Consider the following 12072-nt stretch of genomic DNA (forward strand, 5'->3'; position numbering starts at 1 on the left):
TGGCTGCATCTGTATCTGGTCTCTGCATGTGCTCTGCTCTGTGGTCTGACACCGACACTGTGGCTGATTCCTTACAGGATATACTAACAGAAATACTACTTCACCATGTGCTGTATGTGTTGTAACAAAGAAACATTAACAAACAATCTCAAGAGCAGGATAACGCTTGAAACCATGTTCCATGATAGTAGTTATTAAATAGGGATGCAACGATAGCAGGTTGGGTATCGGGCCGATGCTGACTCATACAGCTGGATCGGGTATTGGTGACAATGGGGCCGATCTGTTCAATTCACTTCTATGTTTATATACTATATACATTATATGCTGGAATTTGAATTCCTGTTTAAGTTTTGACCAATTTGTTGCTGCATTAAAAAAGTTTACACTTGAATTGTAATTCCTATTAATTCTGAAGATTTTTTTACCAAGTTGCTGGTGTACGATTTATTATTTTAATAATAAATAACAATTAAATACATTTTTATGTATATATTTATTTGTTACATTTAGTTTTTTTCAAAGTTAGGAAAGCAATGTTTAAGTCAAACCTGATGTTGCCTTACACATAACGGAATGATCCCAGTCACTTCCACACAGTGGAGGCATACAGTTTATTAATTAAACACTGGTATGAGATCGGTACTCGGTATCGGCAGATACCCAAATCCCAGGTTTCCGTATTGGGACTGAAAAAGTCGTATCGGTGCATCCCTATTATTAAATAAATGTATCTTTTGAGATGAAACACTTGTGTCTGAAGTCAGTCTCATGCTGGCGTGTGTCTTCCTCTGCAGGTCTTTCAGTGACAGCTGTTTTCTCAGCAGCCCCCTGTGTTCAGAGCTGGCAGATGTGCAGTGGTACGGACACGATAAGGCCAAACCTGGAACCCTGGTCTGAGACCTTCCTAAAGGGACCAGAAAAGTCCCATTGCCCTCTCCTACTGCCTCTCCACTGTCCCTCACTACTACCCATCGACAACCAACAACCTCATCCTTAAGGCCCTACAAAAACCCTGCCCTGAGCGGACCAGCGGACTGGCGGACTGGACACGAGCCTCCCTCCTTCCCTAAATCCTGCCCTCCATCCATCTCACCATCCTCTTTATTATTACGCTCCCTCTATCACAGCTCAGCTGGACAGGGACACACTCGCTGGGCTCTGATGAGGGCTGATTTCACAGAAACAGACTGAGAAGAGCCACCTCAGCTGTTGAACTGTTGCCCTGCTGCAGCAGCACCACAGAGCCCGTTCTTTACTCACCCTCAGCACACTAGTGACGGGGCAAAGGAGCGATGGGAAGAGAGAGAGAGAGCACGGAAAAATATCAAACCGCTCAACAGAAGCAACATCTAGGATCTGTTTCATATCTCGTCTTTGGACCCCCCCCCCCCCGACCTATTAACTAACTCCAGTGCACTGCCACCCAATCAGAGGATACCTGCTGGATTTGAGCCACCAGTTTAAAACCCATTTCCAGGCCCAAAGTGAACTGTGTTGGATTTCATTATTCCCATCAATGTTGTTTGTCCTTTTTTTGTTTATTTGTCCCCGCATATTTATAAGAAGAGAAGATGACACAGACTTTTCAAAAAACTAAAAATCCAGATTAACAAACATTTAGATGACAACTCCTCTCAGTTTAACCCACAACCAAAGACAATTTACTGGATTAACTGGTCACACCAGGGGTCCCTGGGCTGGTGCCATGCAACTGTATGAGAGTGAATTCACAGTGACAATATCAGGATGGCTTATGGGACTCTATCTGGGATATTGATGAGGACTATAGCAATAACAAACATTGTACAAGAAGCATATGAACTGGTTTGAATCTACAGAGTGAATTGAAGCAGGCACTTTGCCGTGTTCTCTGATGCTCGGAGTAAAAACATCATTAGTGCATCGTAGGGAGAATTTGTGGTTATTGGGTTTGGCATTAATCTATGCTTATTTCAGTGACTTCATCATTCATGTTTAGTTAATGTCTTTTCAAGATTTCTCTGTCCACATGTTTGGCCACATTGTGATCAGTACTTCTACACTCCTTCGGTGGGGGTGTTAACACGGCCGCATCGTGCAACATTTGATTTTGGATGTAGTTTTGATATAGAAAAACAATCTGATTCCACCTTTTCAAATGTTTTATTTTGAAAGATTTCTGGCTGTTGACATCTGTTGGCGTTACTTGTGTTTGATATTGAGGCTGTTCAGTGAAAAATCTCTGTAGTGAATCATCTTTTTCTGTCTTGGGCTCTATAGCGGAGTTATCTGTCAGTCCCCCTACTGTAGCACTGTGCTTTCTCATCTTTCTGTCCGTCTCTCTTCAGCATGACAGGAGCATCTTGACTGAACACAGACAGTCTGAACTCGGCTAGGACACACACACACACACACACACACACACACACACACTGGCAGTCACAACACCTCATATTATGGGCGCGCATGAGTGCCAAAAAAATGGTTGGTGCTTTTACATTTGTACTGTAATTCAGCACTGGAACAGCCACAAACAGTAAGTCCCCCTCAGGCTATAGCCATTGTATAAAGCAGGCAGCAGACTTCTCTATGATTTGGCATCAAGTATACTCGGAAATGTACTTTGAAAAGCACAACATTGAACAGTGTCTGTGAGGGCTGGACCTACAATTAGTGTGTTCTCATTTTCCACTCTAAATATTTTAATCATGAGCTGTATCAAAGTGCATAAGACGGTAAGTAGAAACGCTAGAACCACGTACAATACACGATAGAGCTCTTTTTATTAGTACACGGACATCGATGAGTTTCAGGTCGACACTAATTACTACCCCGCTGTCAGGGCAGAAGAGAAGCCATAGCCAGAACTGAAACAAACAATCCCGATCAATCAGATATTCAGAACAGAGTTAGAAAAGCACACCTGGTTTTGTAAGAAGGAAGTAGAGCTCTGCATGTTTTCGCTGTATCTAAACCCTCTCATCTTCCCCCTAAACAGAATTTATGTTACGAATTTCATTGTTGCACAAAATCTCCGTTCATTTTACAAAGATTATGACAGATTCTAGAGGAGTGGACATGTTTTTCGTCAGTCTTACGGCACCATTATTTCTGGATAAATGGTGTAACATGTGGTGTGTGGCATGGGAGGAATGTCTTACCCTGTCCCTCATAGTGTCGTGTTTCCATTATGCACTGTTGTAATCTGCCACTTTCTAGACTATTTAAATAAGAAGGTTTAGCCCGCTCCCTGCATGGTTGGTTCTCCAAGAGTTCTCCACCCGTGCCTGTTCACAGCTGATCAGGATTTGGAACCAGCACTCCCATCTCATAAGAATGAGTTACTCTAGTGTAATCACCTATTAGAGTGCAAGTTAGACCCTGCTTTTGCTCACTCAAGAGTCTTCGCCCACTGTCTGCGTGCTAAAGACACAATCCCACGCATGCCCTGCAGATCCACTGACAAATAAAGACCCCCCCAAAGAGCATCCGACTTCTCTACGCTTAACGTCAGCACGTCTTGCTCCATAGTGTTTCCTCGCCCATCTTTGACCTTGTGGTAATCTCTGACCTCCGATGTGAAGAAGTGTGACGTCCCCTTTCCCTCTGTAGCTCCAAAACACACCATATTTTCTGTGCTCCATAGAAATGTTTTTGTAATACTCCTCAAGAGAAATGAACTAACTCTTTTATCGGTCTTTTCCTGTATGTACGGAGGGGCACTGTAAGGTTTTTGTGGGGTTTTTAACATTCACATTCATTGTTTTAACAATGTTCCATTTTATATGAACCAGTATTGTTTTTGTTTTTGTTTTTAGTTCTGACATTGTAACAACCCTTTCAGGTGCTACAAAATGACCAGTTACTGCTTTAGTCACGTAGGATCTAGACATCTTCATTGTTATCAATAGATTCAATTACCAGATGTGCAAAATGAAGCTTATTTTAACAGACAGTTTAATAGTAGAACACTTCCCCTACCAGACAATAGAGCATGTAACTTGATTTTATCAGTTCTGTTCAACTGTAACAATACATTAAAAGGTGTTGTAGAAAAAATGTGGAATTGATCAACAAAAAAAACAAAAAAATAACTGAATTCCACAGTTAATTTATTCTTTTTTCTATTAAAAATTTGTATAGTAACTTTACATTTTTCAAAACTGTGTTGTTGGAAATTGATGATGAATTTTCAAGATGAGCAGTGGTGGTTCTTGAGAGTAAGAAAAATAAATTATTGATGAATGTTCTCAAGATTATGCCTTTGTCTGGTTATTTTTTGCTGTCTTTTGTATTTATTTTTAAACCCCCGCGACAACATAGTCGGGGGGTATAAAGCGCTCTGCGTGTCCTTCCGTTCGCGTGTCACACTTTCGTTTCCGGAGCAGAACTCAAACTATTTACTTTAGGAACTTCACATTCGGTTGACAGTGTGGTGTAGTTGTGCCTTTTGGGGGTTAGAAGTCCAGGGTGCCCGTTAGTAAATTAGTTAATGCTCATTAATTCCATTAGTTCCAAAAGCTCAAAACCTTTGGCCCTACTTTCGTAGGGGTCAAGCATTGAGCGGGGGGGTATGTGAGCCATGCTTACTTTTGCTTTGTTTAGTTATTCTCTCGCTCCCAGGTGGCTCAGATCAACTCCTTCCAGGCCGTTCTGCTGGAAGCGTCAGTGAGACTTATCAAAGGGGATCCCCTCATGTAGTCACCACTTCCTCTCCTCCGGACACACTCACTCTCTTGTCATCACATCCGGGCTCTCAGTCACTTCCCTCTGGGAGAAGAAGGATTTCCTGTGGAGTCAGAAGGAAGATACATTCCACAGATAAAAGATATTACTCATCACCCGACCACGAGGTTGAACAGCTGCACAAATGCATCTGGACAGGCTTTATTTCACACGTTTCAACGCTTTTGATTTACAGGCCAAAATCTCAAGGTACCAACACGGCATTGTGTGAGCTGGTTTTCTATACTGTTGAAATGTGGCAGCAAGTCACTAAAAACCTAGGAGATGCATACAGCACATATATACATACATGCAAATACACAAAAACGACAACCCCTCCACGTGGAACGATGGTATTTCTGGATCTGAAATCATAAAAAATCTGAAGAATTGGTGAGAAAAACAATAATCTGTAATGAATAACATCTCATTGCTGCTCCACTGTGTAACGCAGTTCAATGAATCTGAACAGTCTGTCTTTGTGTAAACGCAACATGGAACCATTCAAGCGAATACTGGCAGGAGACGCAGACATCTGAACAAATGGATTGTTTGAAAACGCTCATATCATAAAACACCAGCTACAAACGGTAGTTTTGATACTTGACCACAGAAAAGTGGTTTCTATGAGAAGAATCTGTCGGTGAGGACACCCAACCTCGTCATCCTGCTTTCTTTTATTCTCCTTCTGTGTCCGTTCACTAATGAATCCCATGTTTCTCTTTGTACTCGGCGTGTTCCCATAGCAGCTCTCCCAACCAGGCAACAGCTGGAAGCTGTTAGCCAGACATGCCGTGAGAAACTAGCTCCTCTGAGATTTTTTCTTTTCACTCTTACAACTCTTACTGTGTGTGTGTGCTTGTTATATGAGTAGTGTATGACCTTGCTTTATATTCTTAATGAAATCCTCCATCATTTAAATACTCAAACGCGCCACACCCTTCACTGTGTCTGTACTCTTGGACATATATCTTTGCAAGGACCAGTGTGAGCCTTAGACCATAAAAATTAGGACATTTTGACATTATGACATTTTGTGAAGTCCTTTAAAGGACCAGTGTGTAGGATTTAGCAGCATCTAGCGGTGAAGTTGCAGATTGCAACCTCTCCCGTGTGCCAAGCGTGTGGAAGAACTACGGTGGCCGAAGCGAAAATGCACGCTATCTAGAGTTGTTCATTTGAAGAGTCGCAGAGCAGAGTGTGTGTGTGTGTGTACGTAGGAAGTGAGTGGTGAAGCAAAAGAGAGAGAGCGTCGGCGGCGAATGTGTGTGAGTGAACAAGTGAGCTAGTGGAGCAGAAGACAGAGTTAGTTTAGCTTTGAGAATATCACGTGAATGTTCAGTGGAAGTTGTAGCAGAAATAAATGCTGCAGCTCCTCAAGACCAACAGAGGTTTCCCGTGTCTTGTTTCCTGACGGCTGAGTGGAGTGACGGGGGTTAACTCGGGAACGAGTAACGTTATTGACTCCGGCACAAGCAGGAAAAGTCAACACAGTGGTTTGTCCGTTCTGGGCTACTGTAGAGACATGGCAGCAGGGTCCGTGAAGAGGATCCGCTCCATCTGTAGATATAAACGGCTCATTCTAAGGTAACAAAAACACAACGATTCTTATTTTCAGGTGATTATACACTAAAGAAAAACATACTTACCCCCTAATTGTTACACACTGGTACTTTAAAAGGGACAGTTTTGGGGCTGGGACTTTAGGGTTAAGGTTAGAATTAGGTCTAGGGTAAAGGTAAAAGTGAATGTGTGAATTAAGATCAGTCGGAGGATTGAAGAGATCAGTGCAAGCTTTACTAAAACAGACCATTTATTTACACTTAATGATCATCAGATTAAAACAGTGAGTTTCATTGTGTGGTTGAAACGTTGGTAGTTGAATCATTGCAGATTAATGTGCGGTCATCTTCACTTCAATATAATAATATCATTTCCCAGACCGGCACCTCTAGTATCTGATGTGTAGTCAGCAGACAGATTCAAATTTCTATGTTTGGCAACTGATGTGAAACAATTTCATCATCTATTCTTACACTGAACAGAGGGAGTTGATTTGTGGATCAGACTGTGCAATGTGACAAATCACTGGCAATGCTGCCCTCCAGTGTTGAAAACTATAATCAGTTTCAACAATGTAAGATAATGAGATTTCTCAGCTGTGAAAACAAGCATATGAGTTCATTTAATGACTCATTGCTGTGTGTTGTATACATCCACCATTAGTTGCTTAACATGCTGTTTATGTTTTGTAGGTTTAAACTTTGCTGTTGCACTTTGTTTGGGAAATTCCAGTTTTGGGGAATCCCAAAGGAGAAGTGATACTAAGGCATCGGTCAGGTCATCATTTCACAATATCTAAAACAATTTCCTCTGAACTGATCATAACACCCATACAGACCCCGATCAACAACAGTAACTGAGTTTACAAAAAAACACCGTGCAGGCAGGAGTGTGTCTTTTTTAGGTCTTTGAGCTTCACAGATTGTATTCCACTTGTTCCAGTAGAGGCCCGTTGATTTCATCTGGTTCCTGCACACAAAAGAGCAAACAAAATGTATGAAAATCTGGATACTATGCTTTTTAAATTTGGTATCTCTGATTATTATTTCATTGGAAATGTACTTAGAGAACAACTTCCCACAAAACATTTCATCATCTGTCATCATCACAGCAAATCAGCTGAATAAAAGTATTCCATCGAACTGGAAAAGACCAGTGGTGGAAGAAGTATTCAGATCTTTTACTTATGTAAAAGTAGAAATACCACAATGTAGAAATACAAGTAAAAGCCTTGCATTCAAACTTAAGTAAAAGTACAAGAGTATTAGCATCAAAATGTACTTAAAGTTCATTTCAGAATCACATATTACTGGATTATGTATATTGATCACTTTAATGTTGCAGCTGCTAAATGTGGAGCTCATTTTAATCACTTTACATACTGCTGTATTTTGTATTAATAATCTAAATCTGCAAAGTAACTAGTAACTGAAGCTGCCAAATAAATATAATGAAGTACATTATTTGCTTCCAAAATATAGTGGAGTAGAAGGTTGCAGAAAATGGAAAGTAAAGTGCCTCAAAATTGTACTTGACTAAATGTATTTAGTTGCTTTCCACCACTGAAATGATCAAAGCGCCCAGGTCAAAGGTCATCCTAGTATATTTACCTGTGTGACGCGGCTGTAGGCCTGATTACTGGGAGGACTGTAGCGACGTATGCCTCTCAACGACAGGAAAAGTATGTAGACTGATGCCAGGAAACACTGCACAGTAAACGCTATGGAGCTCCCCTTCGCAACGTATGAACCAACTCGCTGTAGTGAGGAGAATAGAGAGTATAGGGAGGACAGAAAGAAGTAATTTCTACACATTCAGCATATAAAAGTAGAAAGTGAAGCTTTTCATAATGGTTAGAAATGTGTAGGTATAGAATGATGTTTATACAGTCTCCTTGTCATAAATGACTTACCTGTTGGTTTGTGTTGAGTGCCACAGGCTGTGTGGACCTGAGGCTGTTGGCCAGGAGAGCAGAGAAGCCAAACAGCAGACTAAAGAGGTTCAGACCCATCAGAGCGATGATCTGTTCACGATTAATACAAAATTAAACCTGCAAAAATTCCATAATAACCTTTCAGCATATTATAATTCAGGTGCTCTGAGAGAAAACTAGACTTCTGCATCTCCTCTTGACTCTGTTTTTAAAAAAATTTTTTGCCTGTGACGGGACACTTTGGCCAATCACAGGTCATTTCAGTGAGAGAGCGTTCCTATTGGCTGTTCATCAACAGAGGCAGCTGTCAATCACTCGTAAACCCCGATCAAATGGTCAAACTACGCAGCGCTGATCAAATATGAATCAATATTCTGTTGCTGTAATGCCTATTTCTCGCCTCAGATGTTTGCAGAAACATCTTGTAGTGTACTGTTTAGCTGTGAAATGAGAAAGCTTGCTCAGGCTGGTGGGCGGTGCTTGGTATTTCCTCAACAAATCTCAACATGGCTAGCGGGTCACAAACTTTCTCATTTTACAGCTAAACAGTACACTACAAGATGTTTCTGAAAACATTTGAGGAGAGAAATAGGCATTACAGTAACAGAATATTGATTCATATTTGATCAGCGCTGCCTAGTTTGACCGTTTGATCAGAGTTTGTGAGTGATTGACAGCTGCTCAGAGAAGGCAGGCTCCAGCTCGGCTCTGATTGGTTGTTTTCCTCCGGTCTGTGAAATCTTGCAGATGCCGTTAGGAGCACCGGAGGACACAGAGGCACAGGAATATTTTTTCAGATTACCTGTCTCATGCACTACTGTCAGGATATAGTGACTGTTTCATAAAAATAATATTGGCTCCATTTCTACCCACTGCTGCTTTAAGGGAGGAAGGTGAGGACGTAAGCAAAACAAAAAAGTCCCATTAGAAATGATCAGCCTACCTTTAGTTTATTAGCTTTCCTCTGAACCTCCATGGCCAGACACCCTGCAGCCACATACTGTAACAACACAAACAGTTAGCACCCAGTATATGACTCTCTCTTTCTGTTTAAAGTCTAAATCAACTGAAGCAGATGTGGACTCACAAACAGGCTCGACCACACTGGTGTTGTCATGGAGACAGAGCAGTTGTAGCTCACACATGCATGGGTGACTGTGGCCAGTATGCAAGCTAATGCACTGAAGATCTGCACCACCTGATGGGGAAACACAGGTATGAAGCAGTTCAATATCTTAACACGCTTTTAAAAAAAAAAAATGTACATTAACCAATCAGAAAGTAGCATCTCACCCCAGTGACTAAAAGTCTGGTATTAACCACAGTCCCAAACCAACGGTGAATCCTGCCGTTGACTAGCTCCCCGTTATTGGTAACCTGGGTCAGTGGGGGGGTTGGGGGTGTCTCCTTCAAAAACACCTGGTGTAACCCCTCCTGGAACATGTTCTGCGTCATCTGTTGCGGTAGAAAAAAGTTAATTTCTAAGAAAACGAAATGGATGTTGAGAAAGAATCACACACACTCAGATTTCACACTTGATTTCAGTCTATGTGGCCGCTTACCTTCCCCAAATGTTGTAAAGCTTTCACTAATTTATCCACAGGCCCTCATATCCACAGAAAATGTCATGTAGCTGAAATAAGAAACATTTAAACAGATTGTTTTCTCACTGCTGCTGCTGCTGTTTATTCCTCAGTGTATAGTGCAGCAGATCCCGGGGGGTCAAAGTTCACTTGAGTTGGATGATAATAAACGGTTGAAGTCCACTCTTGGGGGAAGTGATACGGGGAGATCATTGGTCACGATTAAAGAGCTTATCAGCGTGTAGGCAAATGTGACTGTGACATCAGAGGACTGGTTTCATTTTAGAGACAGGTTGAGATTACACTTTGTGTGCTAACTCCATTATCCACTCTCATAGATAAAAACACTCATTACATCCTGCAGCCTCACATTCACACAGGACAAGAACCAAAATACACACTAGTTGACTCTAATGAGTCAAAGGCTTTGATTCTGATGAAGACGCAGTTGGCATCGAAACGTTAGTCTTTAATAAAGTTAATAGCCTTAAATCCGTGTGCTCCAGTGTGCTTTGGACCTGATCTCTGAAGTCTCTCCTGTTACTAGATTACCTTATTCTGTCTGTGAGCACCAGACAGGCCTACTGTTCCTTGTCAAATGGTTGAAGTGTGTCTAACCTCCTTTCGTCACATACTAGTTTATATAATACACAAACCACATACCCCAAGTTTACAAATAAATGCGAAGCAAACTTTGTAGGCTCTCTTTTTAACAATAAAAAAGTATAATCAGTATCCGAAACCGCCTACTACATACTACTGACGAACGCAGTATGCAGTATGTACTGCATACTGCGTTCGTCAGTATTAGTAGTAGTATGTAGTATGGAACGTAAATCAATTTATTTTGTAGTACGCTAGGCCGGGTTTCGCGGGTTTCCGGTTTTGGAAAGCGGAAGTAAAGAGCACGGACAATAGCAAACCTCCGCTACTTTACATTACAAAAATGACCGAAAGTGACCGTTCCAGCGCTTTGCATTGGGGGATACATCAGGCAAGGTAGACTGGTCCGATGCATGCTGGAGATTTTTTTGAATCAGTACGACATCCGGGTATTTTTGGTATACTAGTATAGTATGCGGCTTCGGATACAGCCAGAAAATACAACAAATAAGAGCAAAGGACCACAGAATAATGTTAAAAACACACGATAAGATGTTATGAGGGTAAACATAATATGGTTAAGTATGTCAAAACAAAAGAAAACAGGATCAAAAAGTTAATACACAAAAATCTGGGCTCTTTGGAAAGTCCTCCAAAATGTTTTATTTGAGAGATTTATTTACAAAAATAATGGCATCACTGCATCATTCTAAGGTTAACTTTGAGATACTACTGCTGACGTGGAGTCTGATGTAAGTGCCCTGTAACTATGAGCTCCACCGCAGGCCTGCCAACGCAGTAAGCAGCCTGCTGTACACACAATACCCGACTCCATCGCTTCAAATATTCTCTACTTTTACATTAATGCAAAGCAGCTTTTATCTCAGTGACCGAAGCTGTTGCTCATTATCATCAGAGTAAACAATGTTTGCTTGTGTTTGTGCAATCAGGTTCTGGCATAAAAGAAGTGTAACAATAATATGACATCAAGGAGACAATCGTGTGGATTGATGTTCAGTAAGTTTGTCAGTGAGTTAACGCTTAAAGTCACTTCAGTGGATTGAAAAGCTGTTTACTTGCGTAGTTGCACATGAGCCCATTCAGGTGTCTGTTACAGGTGTCCTTTTTGGCATCAGCTACTACAGTGGACCCTAGTCTAGTGCATTGTGCCACTCACTGGCCAGTGGTTGTAAGTAACGCTGAGCTGCTCAGCAATATCTCCCCAATCCTTCTTCACTAGGAGACTCAAGCAGGTAAAATCTGGTAACATCAACTAGCAACTAGTAGAGTAATACAGTTATCCAAGTATTGATTTTATGTTGGGAGAAAATGACGATTAATCATCTGTCCCGGCATGCATCTCTGGCTATTTTTCAATTACAATTTATTGTATTTATCCCAACGTCCTGGTCTTCACCTGAGTTAATGGAACTGAGCGAACCCGCCTCTGAGTCAAGAAAGCAGGTACAAAAAAGTGAGATGTGATGTTGATGGATGAGACCAAAACAATAACTTACCATGGTCATAAGCCCAAACCACTAGGACTGTGTATCTTTGACATAGTGTGATTCTCCGTTCATACTGCCGTTAACTTTGACTGATCCTGTGTCTTCATCAATACTCTGAAGTCACTCTTCATTACATTCTGCAACTCAGCCTTTCCATTCAAATGGCGCAAGAACC

The 12072-nt window shown here is 41.3% G+C and overlaps 2 protein-coding genes across 10 annotated transcripts in view; one reads left to right on the forward strand and one right to left on the reverse strand.

Annotated features, from left to right (window-relative positions):
* frmd4a (FERM domain containing 4A) overlaps window positions 1-4236 on the forward strand; it is a 127958-nt gene extending 123722 nt beyond the window's left edge. For all 9 annotated transcript variants that reach the window (XM_074633228.1, XM_074633229.1, XM_074633227.1 and 6 more), the window contains one exon: window positions 798-4236. In XM_074633228.1, coding sequence (XP_074489329.1) covers window positions 798-900 — 103 coding nt within the window. In that variant the 3' untranslated portion in view covers window positions 901-4236. The remainder of the gene's footprint in view (window positions 1-797) is intronic.
* A 2266-nt stretch (window positions 4237-6502) lies between these two features.
* tmem253 (transmembrane protein 253) lies at window positions 6503-9932 on the reverse strand. The gene is made up of 7 exons (XM_074633232.1): window positions 9766-9932; window positions 9497-9658; window positions 9291-9401; window positions 9147-9203; window positions 8183-8293; window positions 7881-8027; window positions 6503-7239 (listed from the first exon to the last, which is right to left on the reverse strand). Exons 2-7 carry the CDS (start codon window positions 9656-9658, stop codon window positions 7186-7188), a joined length of 642 nt encoding a protein of 213 aa, XP_074489333.1. The 5' UTR covers window positions 9766-9932; the 3' UTR covers window positions 6503-7185.
* Window positions 9933-12072: the final 2140 nt, after the last annotated feature.

This window comes from Sebastes fasciatus, chromosome 4 (genome assembly GCF_043250625.1).
Source record: "Sebastes fasciatus isolate fSebFas1 chromosome 4, fSebFas1.pri, whole genome shotgun sequence".
NCBI lineage: Eukaryota > Metazoa > Chordata > Actinopteri > Perciformes > Sebastidae > Sebastes > Sebastes fasciatus.